Source organism: Populus alba, chromosome 17 (genome assembly GCF_005239225.2).
Source record: "Populus alba chromosome 17, ASM523922v2, whole genome shotgun sequence".
Classification (NCBI taxonomy): Eukaryota; Viridiplantae; Streptophyta; class Magnoliopsida; order Malpighiales; family Salicaceae; genus Populus; species Populus alba.
In genome coordinates this window covers 2,583,408-2,610,286 of record NC_133300.1, presented here as the reverse complement: position 1 = coordinate 2,610,286, position 26,879 = coordinate 2,583,408, and the positions used below count along the sequence as shown (strand labels likewise).

Below are 26,879 nucleotides of genomic sequence, written 5' to 3'. Positions count from 1 at the left end.
ATTTCTTGTAAGTGCGCAGAACACCAGAGTGGCCACCAACTTTTGTATCATGCATTTCGTGCAGCAGCTTTGCACGTAGAGAAGGGTCTGCAGGAATGATGACCCGTTCCTTGTAACGAAGCAAACCATTCCGCCACACGAAGTTGCTGTGCGACTGATCCGCGGTGAGCTGACTCATGGATTGTATATATAAATCTGTCTTTGCCGCCTATTTTATGTCCTCCCACAAAGTAACCTGAGACACCACAAGATGATGAAGAATAGGACTTCCTTGTTTACGAGAGAGAGCATCAGCTGCAGCATTTTCTCGACCAGACCGATATTTGATCTCATAGTCATAGCCTAAGAGTTTGACTACCCATTTTTGTTGCTCTGGTGTGATGATTCGTTGCTCAAGAAAAAATTTCAGACTGCGTTGATCCGTCTGAATATAGAACTTTCGGCCCAATAGGTATGGTCGCCACAATCTTATTGCTTCAAGAATAGCCAGCATCTCTTTAGCATAAGTAGACCAAGATTTCTTTGCCACTCTGAGTGCCTTACTCATAAATGCAATTGGTTTGCCTTGCTGGGATAAGATGGCGCCAATACCATCACCTGAGGCATCGGTCTCTACAGTGAAGACATCTTTGAAATTAGGCATTGCTAACGTTGGTGTCGTTGTCATGGCTTGTTTGAGCACGAGAAAGGCAGTTTCAGCTTCCTCATGCCACCCAAATTGGCCCTTTTTAAGGAGATTGTTGAGAGCCCGCGCCACAATGCTATAATTTTTAACAAACTTCCTGTAATACCCTGTCAAGCCTAAAAAACCATGAAGCTCTGAAATGTTAGTAGGTCGTGGCCATGCCACCATTGCTTCAATTTTATTTTCATCTACCTTCACACCATGGTTGGTGATTATGTGCCCTAAGTACTCCAGCTCTTGCTTTCCAAAGGCACACTTATTAGCCTTGACAAAGAATTGATGTTGCTGTAATATGTCAAAAGTCTGCCGTACATGCATCAAATGCATGTCCCACGTAGGACTATAGACTAATATATCATCGAAGAAAACCAATATAAATTTTCGAATATGAGGTTGAAATATAGAATTCATGATAGCTTGAAATGTCGAGGGCGCATTACACAACCCAAAAGGCATAACCAAATATTCGTAGTGTCCGTTGTGAGTGCGGAAAGCAGTTTTTGGTATATCCATAGAATTAACCCGTACCTGATGATATCCAGCTCGAAGATCAAGCTTGGTGAAATATGAAGCACCATAGAGCTCATCTAACATATCGTCAACTGTAGGGATAGGGAAACGGTCCTTCACGGTTGCAGCATTGAGAGCCCTATAATCTGTGCAAAAACACCATGTTCCATCTTTTTTCTTCACCAACAGCACCGGCGATGAAAAAGGACTGGTACTGTGTCTGATAAGGCCGAAATTAAGCATTTCCTGAACTTGCTTCTCAATCTCTTCCTTTTGATAGTATGCATAACGGTATGGCCGAACATTAATAGGTTTTGTGCCGTCTTTGAGAGAAATGCAGTGATCAACCCCTCTGGCCGGTGGTAAACCTGTTGGTTCTTTAAGAATGTCTGCAAACTCATGCAATATGGCCTCCATATCCGGATGCGTTGGCTGTACTTTTAATTTCGCAGGACTAATCTGTAAACAGATTGCAAAAATGGCATTGTGCTGGTGAATTGCTTTGGTTAATTCAGAGATAGACGCAAGTTGTATGCCTTCATCACCCATTCCACGTAACAGCCTGAGTTGGTTCTTCCACTGAAATTCCATGGTTAACTGTTTCCAGTTACAGACCACAGAACCTAGCATTTCTAGCCATTGGATGCCCAGCACCAAATCCAGCCCTGTAAGTGGAAGAGAATAAAGAGTTAATGAAAAATGGGTGCCTTGCAGGTCCACTCTGACTTCTTCAAAACGTCCCTGGCATTTCAACTTTTCACCATTTGCAACCCGCACGGTGAAAGATGTTGTAGGCATGACTGGTATACGTAACGCATTGGCCAATCTTTTGCTAATAAAGTTATGAGTTGATCCACTGTCGATAAGTGCAATGACATCGCTCGATCCAATTCTTGCAGTGATGCGCATGGTCTTAGGTGCAACCCAACTTGTCAATGCATGTAGTGTAATTTCTGGTTCGGTTATTGTTTCAGCATTCTCCTGAAATGCTTGGTCGTCACCTTCCTTATCACATAACAGAGTATTACTGTCATCGTACCCTTCTAACATTAAGATGCGAGGCTCACGACACTTATGTCCTGCAGTGAATCTATCATTGCAATTAAAACATAAATTCTGAGCTCGTCGTCTCTGCATTTCTTCCCAAGTGAGGCGCCGAATAGGTGTAGTAGGAACCGGTGGGGCAGCTCGATTGAAACTGGGAGGAGAAATGATGGATCTCATTGGTGGTGATGGTGCTGGTCTGATGAACCTCCGCTGTCGGTTAAGCTGATCATCCTTCATTCGTGCCAGACTGATGGCCTCCTTCAGTGTCCGTGGCTTAAACATGCGTATTCCATCTGAAATCTCTGTTTTTAAACCACCCATAAATGTACCTACAAGAGCCTTTTGCGTCCATCCGCGTACTCGGTTGCCCAGGCGCTCAAATTCACGTTGATAATCTCGCAGTGAACCTCCTTGCCTTATTCTGGAAAGACTCTCATCAAAGTCCTCACATTCTGAAGGACCAAAACGCGCCCCGAGTTCTTCTTCAAAGTTTGCCCATGATAAAACTCTTCCTTCTTCTTCAGTCAATCGTCGAACCCATTGCCACCACTGGTTGGCTTCCCCTTCCAAATGGTAAGAAGCCAGGGAAACCTTCTGCAGTTCTGGAGTGTTTTGAAATGAAAAAAATTGATTCACACGATTAAATCACTTAGTGAGATCATCTCCTGAGAATCTAGGAAACTCAAGCCTTGCTGTCTTGGATGAGACAATTAATCGTCCCCCTTCTTGTCCTTCACGTTGCTGGTTGGTTTGGTTTGGAGGCTCCTGATTTGTAAGCAATACATCAGAAAGTCGGTTAAGCGTGTCCTCCAGATGTTGCAGCTTATCAGCCATGCCCAGCTCCATTCGGTGCAGCCCCGCCTCCAATTGCTCAATGCGTTCCTTATTAGTGCCCATTAGATCCTTTGTGTGCTCTGATACCAATGATAGATTCAACAATTATCTATCAAGTAATCGCTGAAACTGTTTGTTTCTCTTCGGGTGAGAAAGAACCACAATTTGTTTAATATCAAATTCTTGTCCCTCTTCATAATTCTTGCTGCCTTAAATAAGCAAAGCCGGCTGCTTTAAGTAAGCAAAGCCGTTACAGATAACGTCTATAATTAAGGAAAAGTTTGTAACGTACTGAATATTAATCGCAACAACTGTAACAACTAAAATAAAAGCAATAACTGATAAATTACAAGACCCAGTCTTGTATTGAAACCGCTCCTCTTCTTTCTGTATAATTGCATGTCCATGTAAATATTGTTCACGTTCCTTGCTGCTGCATGGCTTATGTAATTACTGTCCTTCATCATATATACTTGGAATTTGGCCTAATGGCCCTGGTTGATCTGCGTGGCTTATCAGAAATATTGCACAATAAGCAAAACAACGTTTGAGGTGTGAAGGGAGATAATAATAGCTCAATGTTAGAGCTGGAGGGATGTTTTCATTCGACAAACCCCACATATTGCTATTGGATATCTTCTCCCATTCCTTGACATCTCCTTCGGAATGCAAAAGACCCCCAAGAGTTTTCGCAGCCAGCGGTAAACCTTTGCACTTTCTCGCTATTTCTCTGCCAAATGTTTCCAAGTGTGAGAATGCTCCAGAATTTGCACTGCTAAATGCATGCCTTGCAAACAACTGCCAACAATCTTCATCGCTGATTACATTCAAGCGGTGAGAGGGGATGACAGTTTGCGTGACTCTTGCTACATCTTCATTCCGTGTTGTCACGACAATCTTACTTCCAGGCTCTGCATACTGCAAAGGTAGCAGTAATTTAACCCATTCATTGTACACAATGTTCCACGCATCATCTAGAACAAGTAGAAGTTTTTTCCCTTTCAATGCCTCCATTAGAGATTCATCTGGTTCTTTGGTGCCGCAAGTGTTAGTGGGAGAAACCACTGGTGGTGGCTTTGAGACACTCAGAGGGGATAAAACACACTGTTTTATTACACAAAACCGAAGCTTACAATTACACAAAATAAAAGCTTAATACACGCCCTCTCTCTTTCTTTCTCTTTCTAGTGTTCCTCTCAATTCTCTCCATAATCTCCACACATATAACATAAGCTGGGCACTCTATTTATACACAAATCAAAATACGAAAATTCAACCTTCAAGTGTGAAGGCGGCTGGCGGCTGGCGGCTGGTCGGTTGGTGGCTGGTCGGTGGCAGCTGGTGGTTGCCTTCCTTGACCATCTAGATTGAGTTTATTCAACAAATCTCCCCTTTAAACTCAATCGAGGGATATCATGCCAAGCATGAATACTTCTCCCTTCAATGCCTTCTTTCTGCTTGTAGCCTTTATCCACTAATTTGGCTTTCGTCTTGTAGACCTTTTTGACACCTATTGCTTTCTTCTTTTCTGGTGGGTCCTTATCTGCATGGAAACAAAACAGAGTTGTATCTTCCATAACCTGAGTGGTATCATACAACTCTTCAAGATTCCGCATCCTTCTTGGTCCTTCTGACGAGGATGCTGATGGTGGTGTTGATGATGATGCTCCTGGTGTGTTCCTCCTGTTGAATACAGGGAATCTGTGTACCGGACTTTGTGGTTCAGCTGCTGGTACAATCAGTTCTTCTGCAGGTACAATCGGTTCTTCGACAAGTACTGTTGGTACTTCTTCACCTTCAAGGATCAAATCAAGATTGATCCATTTGATTGCTTCTTGGTCATCACCATTCCATTGCCAAGATGTATCTTCTTCAAAGATAACATCTCTACTCGTAATCACCTTCTTCGTGATGGGATTATACAGCCTGTATCCCATCCTTCTTTCACCATATCCGACAAAGATGCATTTCTCGCTCTTATCATCGAGCTTTCTCCTTCTTGCATCTTGGATCTTTGCATATGCCACACAACCAAAGACTCGTAGATGAGTTACACTTGGTTTGTGACCACTCCATGCTTCTTCTGGAGTGACTCCTTGCAAACTTCTGGTCGGACAGCGATTCAACAGATACACTGCACATGATACAGCTTCAGCCTAGTATTGCTTGGGCAACTTCTTTGCTTTGAGCAGACTTCTTGCCATGTCAAGAATCGTGCGATTCTTCCTTTCTGCTACACCATTCAGCTATGGTGTATAAGCTGGCGTTGTCTGATGTCTGATGCCTTGTTGTGTACAATAGGCTTCAAAGTCATTGGCTGTATATTCTCCTCCTTGATCAGATCTCACTGTTCTGATCGTATAACCAGTTTGCTTCTCCATAATTGCTTTAAAATCTTTAAAACAATTGAATACTTTTGACTTCCTCTTCAGAAAGTATATCCACGTCTTTCTACTAAAATCATCAGTAAAAGTGAGGAAGTACCTATTTTGTCCAGTCGACATAGACGTTATTGGGCCACACACATCTGTGTGTACTAACTCCAGTGGCCTTTTTGCTCTCCAGTTGACTTCTTTGGCAAAACTGGATCTGTGATGTTTGCTGAGGACACAACTCTCACAGACTTGATCTGGATGATCAATGTGAGGCAAACCTTTGACCATCTTCTTGCTTGCTAGCATCTTCAGACTTGTGAAATTCAGATGTCCAAGCCTCAGGTGCCAAAGCCATTCTTCACTGTTGGTGATGGCACTCAAACACCTTGCTGCATCATACTGGATGTTCAAAGGAAACATCCTATTCTTGGACATTTTCACGTACGCCATTAATCTCCCATTGTTGTCTCTAATTGCCAGATGACAATTCTCTGAGTAAAAAGTATAGCCTCTCTCCAAAAGTTGACCTAAGCTGATTAGGTTCTGCTTTATGGCTGGGACATAATAGACATTGGCGATGTAGCTGGAATCGCCGTTCTTCAACTTAATTGGGATGCTGCCTTTACCTTTGAATGGAACCTTTGTGGTATCTCCAAAAGTAACTAGACCTTGCTTGGTCTCATCTAGATCACCAAATAACTCTCGGTAGCCGCACATGTGATTGCTGGCTCCAGTATCTAGATACCATATGTCCTCCTTTTTCTCATCAAGTCCTTGTTGGACAAGAAATGCAGTTTCTTCTCTGTCATCCTTCTCTACATAGTTGGCTTGCTCTCGTATCTCTAACGGAGCTTTTCTTCTGCATTCGGTGCTATAGTGCCCAAATTGATTGCAACTATAACATTTGATATTCCTCTTGTCACGGTTATTGTAACCGCCTCCTCTTCCTCTAGGAGTGAATGCATGTTGGCCTCGACCTCCTCTGGTGGTATTTCTGCCACCTCTTCCTCTAAAGCTTGTATTCCAAGAACCTCTTCCTTGGAATTGCTGGAATCCTCCTCTGGATTGTTGACTTCCTCCTTGAGTGGTGTAGCCACTTGTTGAAGTCTCCCTTTGCTCATATCTGTCCTTGAGGGACAACTTTGCTTGTAAGGCATGCTCGATGGCCTTATCTCCATTTCGCTTTACTATCTTCTGCTCATGAGCTTGCAAAGAACTTATAAGCTCATCAACTGTCAACTTGTCCACTTCCTTTGACTCTTCAATGGCGACAACAACATGATCAAATTTTGGATCTAGGGATCTCAAAATTTTCTCCGTAATTCGAGCATCGATGAGGGCTTCTCCATTTCTTCTCATCTGGTTTACTATCACCATAATCCTTGTGTGATAATCAAAAATAGACTCCGAGGACTTCATTTGCAATAACTCAAATTCTCCTCGCAAGGATTGAAGACGAATCTTCTTGATTCTGTCAGCACCTTTGTATTTCTGTTGGAGAGCCTCCCATATATCATGTGACGTTTCAGCGGAAGCTATGATCTCGAATGTATCTTCATCAAGACCTTGGTAGATGATGGTCTTGGCTTTGTTGTCCTTCTTTCTGTTGACTTTCAAGGCTTGCTTCTGTGCCTCTTGTAAAGTATCTTCTCTTTCTTTGGACTCTGGTTCATCATAACCAGTTTGTACAATATCCAAACACTCTTGTGACCCAAGAAATGCCTTCAATCTGATGCACCAACTATCATAGTTGTCTTTGGTCAGCTTCGGGATGAGTGTATGTGTACCTTCTGTAGTCATTTTGTTCTTGGAATGACTATATCACCTCTTTGGGAGCTGAATTTGGACAAACGAACACTGTAGATCGATCTGGAATGGTCCAAATAGTAGGGAACCGGTCTGACTTTGTTGAAATCGGGTCAGAAAATGGGTGAACCGGTCAAAAAACCAATTCTGTACGGCGGGCGGTTCACTGGGTTGAACCGGGAATATTCTGTGGAATATTCGGGGAATATTCTCTCGGCGCGCTGGCGGCTCGGCTTATAGACGGCTTGGCGCGCGGTACGGAAAGACTCGCGGCTCGGCTAGGTCGGTTGGAGGCTCGGCTTGGACACGGCGTGACGGCTCGGCTCGGCTCGAATATGGCGCGCGAGTGGCTCAGTCGTCGTCTACCTCTGGGCGCGTGGCTGCGCGTGGGATAACAGTGCAGAATCTTCAGGCGGCGCGTGTGGGCTACCTCCGGCTCCGATCAGGCTGATTCTTGCGACAGTGAGTTTGTCTTGATGAGCTCTACACTGTGGAATGATCAAAACTTGTTTTTGACCACTTTGAAAATTCGGATATACCCCAAAAACTCTTCTGTTTTCCAGCGAACGGGGCTCTGATACCAATTGTTGGTGGGAGAAACCACTGGTGGTGGCTTTGAGACACTCAGAGGGGATAAAACACACTGTTTTATTACACAAAACCGAAGCTTACAATTACACAAAATAAAAGCTTAATACACGCCCTCTCTCTTTCTTTCTCTTTCTAGTGTTCCTCTCAATTCTCTCCACAATGTCCACACATATAACATAAGCTGGCACTCTATTTATACACAAATCAAAATACGAAAATTCAACCTTCAAGTGTGAAGGCGGCTGGCGGCTGTGGCAGCTGGTGGCTGGCGGCTGCAGCTGGTGGCTGGCGGCTGGTCGGTTGGTGGCTGGTCGGTGGCAGCTGGTGGTTACCTTCCTTGACCATCTAGATTGAGTTTATTCAACAGCAAGTACCTGCGTTGATCTTCTTAAGAATATCATCAACTATCCTGGTGACGTCAAATTGTTGAGAAGCCTAGACCCAGGCTTTGAGCTCAAAGCACTCATCTACCCTTCTGTCTTTGTAGATAAACTGAGCAAGAGTGGTTTTACCAACCCCTCCCATGCCCACAATAGGAATCACACCTACATTTGCACCATCTGTATTGTTTTTTGTCAACAAGTACTTCATTATGGCTTCCTTATCAGCTTCCCTTCCATATACATGAGATTCATCAACCACAGGAGTTGTTTTCTCTGACAATGGTCGCCATCCACCAGTACCTTCTATGTGGCGCAGATCACCCTTGTGTTTAACTAAACGTTCAAGCTTCTCATAGATCTTTTGCAACTCTGCTTCCATCTCTTTCATCCTTTTATTAGCTGGATTAAGAATTGGAAACACATTCCTTACCTGCAATGGCGGAACATATCCATGTATATGAGATAGAATTTAGGAACATATAAATACTAAAATTATTAAACTCGTAACGAGTAAGTTAACACACAGATGCAATGATGTTTTGTTTATAAAAAATTAAAATGAGATTATTTTCTTAAAAAAAATTAAGTCTAACCAAGATTCTAATGAGATGATAGGATGGTGAATTAACCCTCCAGGTTACTAGAATTTGAAAGATAAATTCAGCAATTAGCACAGTAAACATAAAAAAGTGACACAATGATATTGTTTGAAAAAGCTTTTTGAAAAATAGTATATTTTCACCTTATCATACCTAAGAAAAGCAATATTTACTAAATTTTATTATTTCTAGGCATAACAAGATAGTTGTCGTACTTCCGAATAGCAACATTTAGTAAATATTGTTCTTTTAAAGTGCGACAAGATGAAACTTCAATCATCTGAGTCAATTAATTGTCCTGTTCATAATGGATACTTAAATTGGTCGTCCGATTATGAAAATAATAAGAAAAATCTCAAAAATACCAAAATCAAGGGACCTTGATGAGATTTTTGATCTCTAGAGATTTGACAATCTACATGGCGACATAGTGGCTACAATAAGGAAGATGATTTTTTAGTGCGATTTAACAATCGAATAAAAAAGTATAGCCTTTTAGTCGTTATTCTAGTCTAGCGGAACCAGATCTCCTCTTGAGCCTTAAACTATCTCATCGGTCCGTAAATGTATTTGTTAGGTCATACATATAATTCGTTTAGTGCAAGTTCTCATTTAGTTATAATAGAAACACACATTGCTATTTAGAATCACTTGTTATCACAAGTCTTTATACATCATTGATATTGAAAAATAGATAACAACAACTATGTGAATAATAATTTTTTAAAATTTTAATTGAAATCTATTTTTTTAGTCTACATATTGAACACATATATATTTTGACTCATAATTAATATTTGGAAGAAAAAATTCATAAAATTATAATTTTTATATGAAATGGTCGACTAATTAATACAACTGAATCCAATCAACCGACCAGTTGAACCAGATGATTGAACTTTCACTTCATCGCGCTTCAGAAAGAACAACATTTACTAAATGTTGTTATTCAAAAATGTGAAAGTATGTTATTTCATAATTGTTTTTCAATCGGTGTTATTATACCAATATTTAACATTTATTGTGCTAAATTTAAAAAAATTGAATGGGTTAACTTTGATTTTTTTAAAATAAAAAATAAAACAATTTAATTCAAATTCTAGATTGAACATGTTTTAATTAAGTTGACAGTTGGGAAACCATGGTTGGAATATTTGTTGGAATAATAATGAGTAGTGGCTGCAGGAGAGTATCATAGGATTGGTTGCATGGGATAAATTAGCATCATTGAGTGAGGGGTGTTGTCAGGGTGTTTTTGGTGTTGCGGTTGCTGTTGTGGTTTTTAAAAAGTTGTTTTATAAAAAGTACTTTTAATTGAGGTTGGTTTGAAAAAAAATATATTTGGTTAAAACTGTGGTTGAAATTAAAGTTGAATAAAATGTAGTTTAATGTGTTTAGTTAAAAAAATACTTTTCAAATTGAGATTATAAAATAATTAAAAAATACTTTTAATTTAAATATTATAGATTTAACTACTATTATTTCATAATGAAATAAATAATATTGATATCAAATATTTTTTATTATTCCATTAAACTATATGCAATGTCATCACATACGAAATCTATCCAACAATAACTATATTTTTCATGGTTTTTTAAGCACGCAACAACAAAAACTGAATTTTTTGTTACGTTATCAAGCGATTTGCTTCTAATTTTTTTAATAAAACACAATTAAAATAAAAACAAAAACTGACTTTTTTTTAACTGGGTCGAACACGGCAAGAACATAATTGGAATTGCGATCAAATTACAAAAATGCTACGTCATCATGCTATATCCTTCTAATTTATATAGTATTATTAAATAATATTAAATACTAGTTTTCAACTAAAACTCAATTTAAAAAAAAAAAATTATAATTTCATTACGTACAAAATTCATTCGATAAAAATTACAGTTTTCATGATTTTTTGAGCATGTAATAAAATTAGGTAAAATATTATTAGGAATAAAATTAAGATTATAATACGAGTAAATTTAAATCACCTTAAACTAATTTTTTAAAAAATAAAAAATATATTGTTCACGTTCACATGAATAGCGCGAGTGAAATCACTTAACTCCACTGGTTTTTCAGGAAAAAAACTAAACTTTTCCTGGTTTTTCAAAATAATAATTTAAAAAAAACTGAACAGTACGAGTTAATTAAAATTCACTCGCACTTTACAGTGGAGCATGGCTCCACTGTTCAGTGAATAGTGGAGCCATGCTCCATTGATACAACTTTCTTCCTTTAGGTCCTACCAGTTAAAATCATTTTGTTTTCTTTACTAAATAAAAATATGTGTGGTTGCGGGTAAACCTCACTCACAGCCACGTTATGAAACGGACTTTTAGCATGAAATATTTCAAGAAAAGATATGAAAATTTCTGATATTTTACAATTCGAATTGTGCTTGTAAAAATCAGAGGGATCGATACTAACATTATACGAGAAAGGCAAAAACATATGCTTACCCGACACCTCACACGTCGAGAGGCAGCTTTAATATCCTTGCATCGTAGATGTTCATATTCAATCACCTCCATTAAGTCCTCAGCTTCATACACAGCATGTCTAGCATCATTAAGCCACCTCTGCACAGCAGGCTTGGTAATCTGCTTCTCCTCCGCGTCGTCGAGAAGTCCGTTGAGAGTATTCAGTGTTTCTTTCAACTTTCCGAGAAGACCATCATTGAGCTTGTGGCTTTTGAAGAAGCCCAGAATCTCAGGAGCGGTCACCTTCTCGCTCAGAACCTCAATGACAGCAGAGAGAATTGATCCTCCAATGTACTCCACAGCCATGATGGGATCTTCCCAGAGAATTGGAAGGAAGCAGAAGCAAAGAATTGTAGAGAAGAAGATAGTGAAGAGAAGAAGACGTTTAACGAATGGAAAAGGAAAGAAAAATCAAAGTAAGTACGCGGGTTCTCAGTTGACTTCACAGCTCAGCCACTCGAAACTATTGACCCCAGATTATCACTATACAATTCATCGGATACCCTACGAGTTCAGAAAAGATAGTTTCTAAGCTCGAGTGAGAGTAACCTTTGAATAGTTTCTTAAAGTGACTCCTACGTGAGTAGTCTTGGTCTCAAGATCACAATTACGAGTTTCAATTGTTAAAATTGGTTGACTCTAGTAATTTTTTAGTTATTTTTTAATATATATATTTTTTAATTTCATCTTTTAACATTTTATTTTTAAAAAAATTGGTCTTCGTATTTTTTTCCTTTACTTTCTTTTTTATGGGGATATCCCAATCATGTACCAATTGTCGCAATGTTAGCAGGTTAACAAGGGTTTACCAATATTTATTTTGTTTTTCTTAAATTTTTTTTAAATTATTATTCAACATTGAGTTGTTTTATAATTGACCTTCATGATTTTTTTACCCTTAATTTGCATGGATAATTGTTTGATTAAATAAAAAATATATTCTAAAAAACAAAGCTATTAAACACAGCTTAGTGAATGAACTATGTTACGAAATTAAATATCCTCATGTTTTTTTAATTTCATCATTCAACATTTAACTTTTTTAGAATTGGTATTTGTGTTTTTTTTTCACTTTTTTTCTATAAAATTATCTCAATCACATGTCTTTTGTCTCAAGATTACATATTTATATAGTTTGACCCATGTCTCTTTTATTAAGTTTCTTCATTCTACATTGGGTATGACTTTTTTTATCTTTTATCGGCGTATATATATATATAAAAAAAAAAAACTTTAGAAAATATAATTGTTAAACATAACTAAATACATAATAAATGTTGTGAGATTAAATATCTTAATCTTAATTATCTTTTATTAACTATTGATCTAATTACTAAATATATGCATAGACATTTATATTTATGATAGAAAAATATTGTATATTAAAGTATGCGTTGTAAAACCTATTTATTAATTTTTATTTTACTTAGAAGAAATAACCGCTCGGCCGCGGGTACAAAACTAAAATAATGGCATAGTGTGACCTCCTGTAACCACTTCAAGTGAAGGACAACCTCTAATATCACGCCATCCGGAAAGGAACAGCCATTCTCCTTGCAGCTTGGGACAATCCGAGATAATCAATTTGCGCAAAGAGGTGAGGTGCTGAAGCCCCGTTACAGATTCCGCATTTATCAGATCTGATAGTGCAAGAGATACAAGGGAGGAGGGCAGCTTCTCTCCTGGCACGGACTCGAGCTTAGGAGAACTACGGATATGTAATTCACGAAGAGAGGTCAGGTGCTGAAACCCCTTAAATTCCAAATCTTCCAAATCCCAGATTTCAAGGTCTTCAAGGGAGGAGGGAAGTGTGCCTTCTTGAAGGGACTCAAGCTTAAGGCTCCTCCTTATCTTCATTTTGCGAAGAGAGGTGAGGTGCCGAATCTCCTTGTAGTCCCGGTCTTGCTGATCCCATAACTGAAGGAATTCAAGGGAGGAAGGCAGCCCCTGCAACGATTCAAGTTTAGGAAAACTCCCGATCTTCAATTTGTGAAGAGAGGTGAGGTGCTGAAGCTCAATGCAGTCCAGAGATTCCAGTTTACAGAGATGAAGGCATTCAAGGGAGGAGGGCAGCGCCTGTTCTGATATGTGCTCAAGTTTAGGGCAACTCTTGATCTTCAATGTGTCAAGAGATGTGAGGTGATGAAGCTTCTTATAGTCCAGAGATTTCAGGTTTTTGATTTCAAGGGTTGTAAGAGTAGAGGGCAACGTCTCCTCGTCAAAAGACTCCACATCGTTCCCAGTAAATCTGAAGCATGACAGAGAAGGGAGTGCTTGCAAACCACATACCTTGAGATTGATACAATCTTCAATGCAAAGTGTGTTTAAATTGGAGGGTAAACCTCCTTCAGGAAACGAATCAACTTCTGGAAGTGAGATCAATTGCAAATTCTGTAGGGAAGGGAGGAGGGAATGCATGTTTTCCGGCAACGACTTCAAATATAAGCAACCCTCTAACACAAGGCTTTTTAAATCTGGGGCAGCTAGTCCTCCTCGGGGGAAAGACACCAAATTAGGACAGTGTCTGACAGTCAAATGACGGAGAGCAGGAAGAGATCTCTCGCCTATACAAAGAGATTCGAGATTGAGACATTGTTTGAATGTAAGTGTGGATACCTGGGGTAAAAAGTCTAGCCGGCAGCACTTAAATGAACTACATCTGTCGATTTTGATTTCAGTGAAAGAAGAGGGATTCAAATGACTCGTTTGCTCCATTCCCTTTAGCTGGGGATCTCGTCTAAAATGAAGGCGCCGCCTCTGACTGGATATTCCAAATATACGACTTTCACCGCCCTCATATACATGGATTTCACTGAGCAGGGGAGCCTCTGGAATTGAAACCACAAGCTGCGGACATTCTTCAATAAAAAGACTCAATAAACAAGGAAGGTGACTCGGCAAGGCATTTGTTAACTCGGGACAACCTGCTATCAAGAGCTTTTCAAGATGAGGGAAAGCACCAGCTACTTCTGTATTCCATTCCTGCCATTTTTTCATCCCCTCGAACTTTAATATTTTGAGGGATTTAAATGGCTTCTCCATCAAAGCGTCACTTCCATAGAACTCAGAACCAACTGCCACTACTTCATCAAATCCTTTAATTTGGAGCACTTCTAGAGATCGCAGCAGCCCCAGTGGTGGTAAGAAGATGCAGTTCTTACATCCAGAAAGTGTCAACGCTACCATATTTGAGAAAGAAGAGTTTCCAAACCAACCTGGAAACATCGTACCCCCATAACCAGTAATGACAAGCTGTTCCACATTTTCAGAAGGCTGCAATTTCTCAAGTACTTCTCTCTCGTGTTGTGTGTCTTCCGTATTGCCATCCCACGTCAACCCCAACTCCTCAATCTTCTTCTTACCCTTCAAATCGGCATCCAAAGCATCTTGAGCATTTGCAACATCTCTGAGATTCCGAATAGAAAGTTTTCTCCTTAAATGTGAGAGCTTCCCCAGCTCTTTCATGCTAGACCCACTCTCTTTTCCCACGACGTAATATTGCAAAGTTTGAAGCTTTGTGAGTTTCCCCATTTTTGGTGGCATCTCTTCCAAATTTGTAGAGTTAATATCAAGATGTTGTAAGTTGACCAAGTTGGAGATGTTGGATGGCAACTCCATGAGATGTCGGCACTCTCTTAACAATAAACTTTGCAAATAGTACAAGGTGCAAACACTTCCGGGCAACATTTCAATGGCGGTGCCAGAAAGGTCCAAGTGTCGCAAATGTATCAAGTTGTCAATGGAAATATTGTTCAACTGAGAAGAAATATTTTGTAGAAAACATAAAGATAGCATTCGCAGGCGCTTAAGATTTGGCAAGATGTCATTCAGTGCCTCAATATCAACTTTCCTTGAAGTATAAAGTGGATACAAGGTGCGCCAATGTTGGACTCCATGAATGCTACGAAATATCCGAAGTCCTTCGCCATATGCTGCCGCTGAAGTGATTGATAAATAACGAGTCCTTTCTGGAAGCGAGCATGAATGTCCACCCTCCAACCTAGAGCAAAATTCTCCTGACGCGTATTCAGCTAAATCACTTATGATGTCATGCATGCTGAAAAATGAATCATCAGTTGATTGCTGGAAAAGTGACCTCAAGACAAGATCATCGAAGTATTTTTCGCCTATTTCTTCCATCTCCTCAACGCCTCTGGGCTGGACTAGAAAACCATGTGCCATCCATGAAGTGATTAATTCATTCTTATAGAATACATAACCTTTGGGAAATATTGCACAATAAGCAAAACAACGTTTCTGTGAAGGGAGATAATAATAGCTCAATGTTAGAGCTGGAGGGATGTTTTCATTCGACAAACCCCACATGTTGCTATTGGATATCTTCTCCCATTCCTTGACATCTCCTTCGGAATGCAAAAGACCCCCAAGAGTTTTCGCTGCCAGCGGTAAACCTTTGCACTTTCTCGCTATTTCTCTGCCAAATGCTTCCAAGGATGAGACTGCTCCAGAATTTACACCACTAAATGCATCCCTTGCAAACAACTTCCAGCAATATTCATCGCTTATTACATTCAAGCGGTGAAAGGGGATGACAGTTTGCGTGACTCTTGCTACATCTTCATCCCGTGTTGTCACGACAATCTTACTTCCTTGCTCCACATACCGCAAAGGTAGCAGTAATTTATCCCATTCATTGTACTGGATGTTCCACGCGTCATCTAGAACAAGTAGAAGTTTTTTCCCTTTCACTGCCTCCATTAGAGATTCATCTGGTTCTTTGGTGGGGCAAGTCCTTGCTTTGATCTTCTTAATAATATCCTCAGTAATCCTGGCAACATCAAATTGTTGAGAAGCCCAGACCCAGGCTTTGAGATCGAAGCACTGCTCTACCCTTTCGTCGTTGTAGATAAGCTGAGCAAGAGTGGTTTTACCAATCCCGCCCATACCCACAATAGGGACCGCACATAAATTTGAGCCATCCGTGTTGTGTTGTGTCAACAAGTGCTCCATTATGGCTTCCTTATCAGCGTCCCTTCCATATACAAGAGATTCATTAACCAGTGGAGTTGTTTTCTTTGACAATGGTCTCCATCCACCAGTACCTTCTATGTGGCGCAGATCACCCTTTTGTTTCAGTAAACGTTCAAGCTTCTCAAGGATCCTTTGTAACTCTGCTTCCATCTCTTTCATCCTTTTATTAGCTGGATTTAGAAATGGAAACCGATCCCTTACCTGCAATGGTGGACTAAATATGTGAGATAGAATTCAGGAAAACAATATAATTTTATAATATCAAAACATAAACATTAAGATTTTTACATCTAGAGAATTAATAAGTTTTCTTTCTACAGATCTTTTTCAAGAATTTACAATTGTTGATGCTAACTTAGCATTAGTGACTTTCATAGCCCTTATTATATTATATTAAAAGTAAAGTATTTATTTTTAATATTTAAAACAGGGATATGAAGCTTTCATATATAAAATATCATTTCAGAGTCTAATTGTGCTAACAAAAAATAAGTGCATAATTCTTGGTGATTATTGTATATATAAATACTAAGAAATTTAATATTTATAATAATAGGTTTTGAATCTAGTAGGTCCTAATTATTCATCATTAAAAATATTGAAAGACAATTCAATTTTATATCCCTTATTTTTTCTGAACAATTAAAATTTATTTATGCTCTTATAAAAAATATATAATTTAATTAAAATTGACAAAATTTATATAAATAATTCAGATTTTAAAAATCCAAAGCCCATGTTTAGAAAACTAATTAATAAATGAGAATTTGCAAGCATAATTTCGCCAGAGACACCAAAAGCCAATGATATTAGTTGCATGCATAACAATGAATACTCTTTAATTAAAACTCACAGAAAGACAACAACCATGCCTAAAATTATTTTTTCCTCGTTTACAGACTAGAGAGCATACATGAAAGTTTTAAAAAAAACAAAACAAAACAAACAAACATTTTATGAGGAAGCAAGGTCTATAGGTGCAAGAACTTATGCTTACCCAATTGCTGTCAGGTCGATCAATGTCCTTGGATCGTAGATATTCATAATCAATCTCCTCCAATATGTCCTCAGCTTCATAGACAGCGTGTTTAACATCATTAAGCCAGTTCTTCACAGCAAGCTTTGCAATCTGCTTCTCCGCTGCATCGTCGAGTAGTCCGTTGACAGTATTCAGTGTTTCATTCAGCTTTTCCAGAAGACCACCGCCGAGTTTGTGGCTGTTGAAGAAGCTCAGAACCTCACGAGAGGCCAACCTGTCGACCAGAACCTGAATGACAGGAGAGAGAATTGATCCGCCGATCAACTCCAGAGCCATGGTGGATTTTTGCAGAAAGGGTGAGAGAGTGATTATGTGAGAGAGAATGATAAGCCACTGAATTGCATGATGGGAATACGTAGGCTTCGAAGGAAAGGAAGAGACAAGAAAACTCGAGGAAGCGTATGCGTTTTCTCTCAATGTATAAAAATGATGGGCCCACCATATGCCCAAGATTGGAACTTGGTTATGAAAAAGCTATTTTTTTCTGCTTTTTACATGTTGAATCACAGGTTAAACCTTCTTGATTTAAAAAAAAATAAACATTCAAAACTCATCTTTGCATCCTCTCTCTTTCTCCATTCATTCATTACAATTCGTACATTTCTTATTTAATTCACCCTAATTACAACAATTCAAACAATATAATTACTATTACTACTGCAGAACCCACGAAAATAACCATTGTAACATCTCTTCTTCTTGTTTTTTTTTTTCATTTATTTATCTTTGATTTCTCTATAAATATAAAAAAAGAAAAACAAGAATAACCACCATTACAATAAAGTTGGATCATACTCCCAACAGGATCTAATAATATTAGGTATTGCTGTCAATAGGATCCAATAGCAATGATTGAGTCTGTTTCATTAAAAATTCAGGTCTGCAATTGGCCCGGAGTAAACTAGTCGACCCGTTGGGTCAACCTGGAACTCGGGTGACGGGCAAAAACTTGGTAGAGACCATTTTTTAAAAATGTGTTTTTTTCTCCTACCCAAAAACCCTTCTTTTTTTCATATTTTTTGTTTGGTTGCTAACTCATTTCAAAGTTCACTATATAAACACTAGAAGAATGTTTTATTTTTTCAATGTGGGATTTGAAGCCCTTTAGTATATATAATTTATGTTCTTCAAAAAAAAAAAGTTATGTTTTTTCAAATATGAGATAAAAAAACCTTTTTAGTTTAAATACTTCAACTTAGAAGAATAAGATAATATCTTTCCGATATGAGATAAAAAAAACCTTTTGAAATAATCTTTTAAACTTAATTGTTTACAAACATGTATAACCTATATCCACGTGGATTGTTTCTTGAAATTTTCATATAAAATAATAAAACATCAAGTATGGTGACTCGGGGCCTTGGCTAGGTCTATTTCATTCAATATATAGGCTTGCAAATGGCCTAGAGTAAACTGGTTGACACGTCGGGTAAACCCGGAACTCGGGTGACCCAATAAAAACCCGACAGAGATTGTTTTTTTATTAAATGTGTTTTTCTCCTACCCAAAGACCCTTTTTTTTATATTTTTCAGTTGCTTGCTAACTCATTTCAAAGTTCACTATATAAATATTAGAAGAATATTTTATTTTTGCAATGTGAAATTTAAAGTCTTTTAATGTGTGTGTGTGTGTGTATTCTATGTTCACAAGAAAAAAGTTAATATTTATTAAATGTGGGATAGAAAATCTTTTTTATTTAAATACTTCAACTTAGAAGAATACGATAGTATCTTTTCAATGTGCAATAAAAAATCTTTTGAAATACTCTTTTAAACTTAATTGTTTACAACATGTATAGCCTATATCCATATGGATTATTTCTTATTTTTTCATATAAAATATCAAAACCTCAAATATGTCTTTTTAATTTTTCTTGGTTGACCCAAGGCAACCCGTGTAAACCAAGACTTAGCCCATTAGTCGGGTTAACCCCTAGGCTGAGTTTGATAGCTATGGATGCCATGAAAATATAGCTTTAAAGAATGCAACTGAAAAGAAATAAAGTAATGTGACCGGTTAAAAAACCAAAAAAATAGATAAAATCTCCTCTCTTTTATTTTGTTTAGAGCCACTTTTAAAAAATATTAATTTTTTTTATGTGTTTAAAGATAAATTTATGGACACTAAGATCAATATTTTTTTGTTCTTAAAATACAAACTCACCAAAATACTTCTCTTTTTATCTAACGACTTTATCTTTATACTCGTAACATCAAGGAATTCAAATGTGAAGAGAATGAAGTTTTAGAATTAAATATAAATAGCTAAAACTACGAGGATAAAAGAAAAAACTTTAGAAACCCAAATGAACTTTTATGAGAATTTCAAGGACCAAAACTCAATATTCAAATAATGAAACGAGTGGAAAATGAAGTTTACGGCTAAAATGTAAACACATAAAACTACTAGGTTAAAAAATATATTTTTTTAAAAAAACTTCATTTGGTATTACTCTTAGAAGGTATTTGGTGTAAGGCTTAAAATATGGTTGAAATTATCACATAAATAATAATTATTATTATAAGAGCAAATTTAAAAAGTGTAAATGTTGGTTTTTTAAAAATGACTAATGTATTTACAAATTAAACAATTAAATACTTGTGAAAAAGAGAGAGAATAATTTAATAATCAACTTCAACTTTTCCATTAATTAATTAAGATCTAAAAAATCCAAAATTATAATTTTTTAATATAAAGTTAAAAAATTTACATATATTATAAAAAGATATTTCATAACTTTCTTTTTTTATATATAATTCACAATCGCTCATTGCAAGACTTCATATGTTGAACACATTGTAGGATCTTCTCATTATCAACACTTTCAAATATATCTTTTTCGATATAAGTAACCAAACAATCATTCAACAAATCATCCCCAATTCGATTGTGTAATCAACTTTTAACCAATTTCAACACTGAAAATTTTCTCTCTACTGATGTAGTAGCCACTGGTAAAATTAATGCTAATTTTATCATGCAATATATGTTAATTATTAAATTTATTACTTATATACTAAAACGTGTTGGATTTTCACTGTGTATTTGTTACTATGAATTATTTTTTTTTCAGTTTGGTCATGACAGCCGGGCCCAAGACGCTGAGGTCTGGCGTGATTGCTAGACCCAATCACCAAACCCCAGGTCTGGCAGCCATGTAAAATCCAAACATGGCTGCCACACTCAAGTCTCTAAGGTCTGGCTCGGGCGCAAGACCCAAGTGTATTGGGTCTAGCTTGACCTCCTAGACCAAAGAGATATGAGTTTGGCATGGCTATCAGACTCAACTGTCTTGGGTGTGGCATGACCGCCAGACCCAAAAGACTTGGGTCTGGCTTGCTCGCCACACCTAAAGGTCTTGGGTGAGGCTCGATCACTAGATCTAAGGCTATTGGGTCTGACATGGTCGTCAGATCCAAAGATATACCCAATATCTTGGGTCTGACATGGTTGTTATCATAGTTATCAAACTCAGCCCTGCTTGACGGGTCAACCCAGGACCTGAGTAACTCAGGGTTTTGGTTGGATCTATTTCATTCAAAATACAACTCTCCAAAATCAACATTTTTTGTTCTTGAAATACAACTCATCAAAATACTTCTCTTTCCTCTTTATTTTTCTAGCGACTTTCTCTTTATAATCACAACATAAAGGAATTGAAATGGGAGGGAAATAAAATTTTAGAATTAAATATAAATACCTGAAACTATAAGGATCAAAAATAAAAATAAAAACTTTAGGAACTAAAATGAACTTTTATGAGAATTGCAAGGACCAAAACTCAATAGTCAAAGAGTTAAACGGGTGAGAAATGAAGTTAACGGTTAAAATATAAAGATATGAAATTACGAGGTTCAAAAATATTTAAAAAAATTTCATTCTGGTATTACTCTTAGAAGGTATTTGGTACAAGGCTAAAAAAACATTGGTGAAATTATCACATAAATAAATAATTATTATAATAGCAAATTTAAAAAGTGTAATTGTTGGCTTATAAAAAAGACTGATATTTTTACAAATTGAACGGTTAAATACTTGTGAAAAATAAAAATAAAAAAGAAGAATAATTTAATGTTTAACTTCAACTTTTCCATTGATTGAGCTTGTCTTTTGCAAAAGCCTAGAACCTCAGGAGAGGACAGCCTGTCAACCAAAACCTCAATGACAGCACAGATAATTGTCCTCTACTCAACTCCAGAGCCTCGGTGGATTTTCGCGGAAGGACGAAAAGAGAAGAAAGCAGAAGCCATGGTAGATCTTCGCGGAAGGTGTGAGAGAGAAGGCCGTAGAAAGCAGAATCCAATGAATTGCATAAAGAGAACAAACATACAGAATTTTAAAGGAAAAAAAAAAGACATCAATGTTGTAGTCTTTTTTATCAGCATGATTAAGGCTTAACCATGTAAGCCGGTCGTGCTGGCGGCTTAACCTTGTAAGCTTAGAGTTAAGAATATAAGTTTAGAGTTGATTATAAATTGATACAAGCTTAACCATGTAAGCCGGCCGTGCTGGCATCCCTGACTGTTTGCCGGGGATCATTTTGTAATGATATTCTCGTCGGACGTGATCTTTCTTCTCTACTGTATTAATGATGCATCATTTAGTACAAATCTTTACATCTTCTCTGTGACATCCCACTGGCTCTTGAAAAGAATGGTGCAGTGCAGAACCCTACCAGTCTATGAATTTTTAGGAGATGAGGTCAAGATTTCTGTCAGAGAATGAAGTTGTCGATTCTTGCGAAAGGGTGAGTGAGAGAATGATAGCAGTAGAAATCTAATAAGCCATGATGGGAACACGTGGACTTTAAAGGAAAGGAAGAGACAAGAAAACGCGTGGAAGCGGTATGTATAAATAAATTTGATAATCGAATAATAAAAAAAGATAATTTCTGTGTTTAATACAATAAATTTAAAAATATATAAACAGTTAAACTGTAAAAATTATTATGAATTAATTATCTTCTTGGGGACATCCATAAAATATTAATAATAAGTTTTTAATCTATGCTATGCCATTCAGATACTGATGATAATATCAATGAAGATAACAAAACCTAGTGGACAACCAATCAAATTGATAAACACCTTTTTTTAGTGACGTAAATATATCTTTATTTAAGTTAATTTTATTTAAAATATATGTTAAATTTTAAATATAATCTTCTAGTTTTGCATGTAACAGACACATGATAAATTTGAGTGAGTTGATATGAGAAGAATGATAAATTATAAATTTAATATATATTAAAGAATAAAATTAACTTCATTAGATATATAGAAATAGATCAAAGAAATATTTTATAATATAAGAACATATCAAGTCGTTAAACTTTATTTATCTAGCTAAAATGTTGTTGCTTTTAGCTGCTGTTGTCTCTTTCAGAATTTCATAGTGAGGATTTTATTATATGTGAAACAAAAAAGCAACAATAATGTATAGAAAATGATAAATAAATTATAAAATAATTTTATAATTTTAGCAACGATTTATAAAATAACTATTCTAATTTGAAGAAAAAAATAATTTATCTATAGCTATTTATCATTCTCCATTATTGCTTTTATTTTCCAATCTAAGCATTTTACTCCAGTATTGTTACGGATCGTAGTTAAAATCATGTTTTATTAATAATAAAAATATTTTTTAAAAAATAAAAAAAAAATATTTTTAATATATATATTTTTTAAATAATTACTATGATATTTTTAAATAGGCCTTCACAGCAAAGCAAATGGTGATAGCAATCATATTGCTTACACATTCGAATTAATCATCGTGAGCACTTGACATTGATGCATACCTACCGTCCTTTGATTTTTCTTTTCCACACAAAATAGTTCCTTTCGTGGAAATCTTAATTGTTAACTTTTTTTCAAACCGTGATAATGGTTATTTTTTTATTTTTTTAAAAATAATTTTTTTATATTATCACATTAAAATAATTTAATAATAATAAAACAATATTAATTTCATGCAAATATTTTTTAAAAAATCATAAAACACAATTTTCAATATAAAAACAAATTCATGTATTGCCAACGTGGAAACCCAAAGAATATATACAACCTCGGTGAAATTAACAGGTGAATACGACCGTGCCCTTTCATTTTTCCATGCCAAACGCTCCAGAGAGCTAGCGTTCTCTCTTTGGTTTCTTGACCGTGCATGTCCCTTACATAAGGTAATTTTTATTTTTGTGATGTAAAAGTATTTTTTTAAAAAAAATTATTATTTTTCATTTTTATTTCAAATTAATTTTCAAAATGAATCTTTAATTTTGGCCTTCACTGGGTTCTTCAAGAATTTAGCACATGACATGTTAAGTTTTCAGTAATTAAAAAAAAAAGGGCTAAATGTTTTCACCTCGGGCCACACTGAAATGATAAGCAGGATTGCCGTCACCGTCACGGGCAAGAAGGATCCGACATGTACAATATTAAATTCATGGAAGCCGGTTTAAAAACTTCCTAACAATATTAAATTATTTATATTATATTTAGGGCTGGGTCACAAAAATAAAATTTAAAACAAAATACTAAAAAAAAAAAAACAAAAACTTAAAACGCCAAGATTTCAGTTATTTTATTATTTGAGTTGAAACTATAAACATTGTTAAAAAAAATATTGAAAAAATTATTTCCTTATAAGGCCGGAGTCCTTCCCAGCCTCCTATCTCCGCCACCGATTATATCCACACTTGGTGCTCAATGTATTAGTCTTTTATATCGGCATGATTAAGGCATCATGATCAAGTGGATTAAGTTTGGATTAACTGTCTTCAAACGGGCATAAATAAGATAAGAATAATAAGTTTTCATCTGTGTTGTAACCCATTTTTGGGTCCCCCGCAAAAAAATAAAATAAATAGCCAAAGAAGACTAGAAAAATGACAAGAGGCAGAAGCGCTCGGAAAATGGTCAGAAAATTGGTCAAGGAGTATAAAGATACAAAGATTGGATTCTTGACAATATATTCTTGAAGGATGAGAACCCTATTGAGAAGGAAATTTTGAATTTTGAAGAGAGAAGCCCAAATTTGGATGTTTATGGGTTTAATTGATTTTTATTTGGATTTATAGGGGATTTGATTGCAAGAAAAAATTGATTTTTAAGTCAATTTGGGCTTTAAAATTGAAGAAATTTAAGTTCTGGGGCCAAATTATAATTTTTAGGATTTTATTAAGTCAAATCAGGGGCTTAATTGCATAAATATTGAAGTTTAATGGCCAATTAGGGACTTAATTAAGAAAATCCGAAACCAGGGACCAAATTGGAAGAGGCGCGTAAATGGAGGGGCTGCAATTATTCGGTTCAGGGGCCTAATTGAAGAAATTGAAAGTTTATTAATCAATTGAGGACTCAATTGCATAAATCAGAGGCCAAGGACCAAAGTGAAAAATGCGGCCAACAAGAGGGGCGGAGACCGAATTTGAAGGACTGATTTGAAGTTTGGCCATTTAAATGAAACGGCGCGTTTTATCCAAAACGACGCCGTTTCATATATAAAAAAAAAAAAAAAAAAGAAGAAGACTAGAACGGTGTCGTTTTGAACGACACTGTTCATCTTCTTCTTTCCCCCCGGTTTACCAGCAACAGAAGATGAAAAATTTGAAAACCTTCCCGTCTCTCTCTCCTCGCCCCCACCACCACCACCGAAAGCATCAATGGCCGACCAGCCGTTGCGTGATTGAAGGCGCACTAACAAAAGGCACGCCGGTCCCTTTTTTTCCTTATAAATAGAGAGGAACCGAAGAGAGAGGGAGGAGGGAAGTAAGGCCCGAAAGAGAGAGAAGAACAGAAACAAACCGAGAAGAAGGAAACCGAAACCAAAAAAAACCAAAACCAAACCGAGAACAAACAGCCACTAAAAAAAAAAAAAAACACGAAGGAGAGGGGAGGAGGAAGAAATTTTTAGCCATTGTTAGAAACAGCAGCAACGCCGCCCGGAGCCGCCGTCCACGAGCCACGCCACCGCAGCCCTGCCAGCAAACCACCGTCTCCAGCCCCGCCAGGTACGCTATATCCCCTGCATTTTTGTTTTCTTCTTCTGCTGTAGGTTTCGTCTCCTGCATGCAGAATTGTTCTGCATGCAGGGGACGGGGGGAAATTAATTCCCCCCGTTCTGTTTTCTCTTCTGGGCCAGATGGGTTCTGGCCCAGAAGCATGTATATGGGCCAGAAGGATTCTGGCCCAACCTGGCGGCCTGGGCCGAGTCCGGCCCAGACCAAGTTATTTTTTTCCTTGGGCCGAGGTCGGCCCATTCTCTTTCTTGGGCCGAGATCGGCCCATTCGCTTTTCTTGGGCCGAGATCGGCCCAGTCACTTTTCTTGGGCCGATACCGGCCCAATGACTTGTGAGGCTAAGTCCGGCCCAATTAGTTGGGCCGGCCCAGCCCCTTAATAATTAATATATAATATAAAATATGTGTGTGTATGTTATATATATAAAAATATTTATAAAAATCTGAAAAAATCTAAAAAAAAATGTGTTGTTATTTTCCTTTCATATATATATATATATATATAATAAATTTTTAAGGGGTTTGTATTTTTTGTTTTTATATACTATGGAGGTATAAAAATCAGTATTTGAAATATCTGATTTTAGTCGAGACACCTGAAATTTTCAAAGATAAGTTTTTTTTGCTTTCAAAAAAAAAATTCTAAAAATTCCTTAAAAAATATTATTGATTTTTCGTACATCTTTTTAAAAATGACTTAAATATTAGTTTGTATTTTTATGCTGTGGAGATACAAATTCAGTATTAAAAATAACCCGATTTCGTCAAAAAAAAAATATATATTTTTCTTGCGTGTTGCATACGGCCAATACACTAACATGTTTTTGAATGTTCTTTTTATATATATAAAAAAAAAAATATTGGAAGTTTTGAAAATGTGTTTTTCGCATGGATTTCTTAAACACAAATCATTTTCTTGCATTTGTGGATTTTACAACCTGTTTGTAAAACTCCAAAGGGTATTGGCCAATATTCCAAAAAACTAATAAAAATCTTATTTTGGGAGGAGAAGTTGTGGTTATTGTTCACCGCTAATGTTTGGATGAAGAAATCCTTAAAAGGACGAACATCCAAAATATTATCGGGAGTAATAAATCAACGCACATGTTTTGAAAGAAGCTTTTGGTTGCGATCGAGAACATTTTCAAAATTTTAATTTTTTTTTCTCCACGGTTTACGAGTCACCGACTTTTGAAATACTAAAGGAAAAAACGAACTTTCATAGCACATGGAATTTCCTTAGATTTCTATCCAAAATAAATTGACGGGTTTAGAAGACACCAACACCATAGACTATGGAGCAAACCAAACACCAAGCAGCTTACCTTAGGTAGGGCGTATTAGGGGTGCTAATACCTTCCCTTTACGCAACCAGTCCCTTGCCTTAGAATCTCTGAAAGACCAGTTAGGGTTCCTAGTGACCAAATACTAGGTGGCGACTCCAAAGAACCAAATCCTTAGAACACAACGAAAATCGCCAGCCGATGTCGTGCCTTTATAAAATTTTTTGTG

General features: G+C 36.9%; 2 protein-coding genes across 2 annotated transcripts; both read right to left on the bottom strand.

Annotated features, from left to right (window-relative positions):
• Positions 1-7,655: 7,655 nt before the first annotated feature.
• On the bottom strand, positions 7,656-11,844 carry LOC140954823 (putative disease resistance RPP13-like protein 1). Its single transcript, XM_073405614.1, has 2 exons — positions 11,293-11,844; positions 7,656-8,661 (listed from the first exon to the last, which is right to left on the bottom strand). Exons 1-2 carry the CDS (start codon positions 11,617-11,619, stop codon positions 8,284-8,286), a joined length of 705 nt encoding a protein of 234 aa, XP_073261715.1. The 5' UTR covers positions 11,620-11,844; the 3' UTR covers positions 7,656-8,283.
• A 330-nt stretch (positions 11,845-12,174) lies between these two features.
• LOC118032452 (putative disease resistance RPP13-like protein 1) lies at positions 12,175-17,827 on the bottom strand. Its single transcript, XM_035037165.2, has 2 exons — positions 17,303-17,827; positions 12,175-16,506 (listed from the first exon to the last, which is right to left on the bottom strand). The coding sequence occupies exons 1-2, from the start codon at positions 17,618-17,620 to the stop codon at positions 12,775-12,777; spliced, it is 4,050 nt and encodes a 1,349-aa protein (XP_034893056.2). The 5' UTR covers positions 17,621-17,827; the 3' UTR covers positions 12,175-12,774.
• Positions 17,828-26,879: the final 9,052 nt, after the last annotated feature.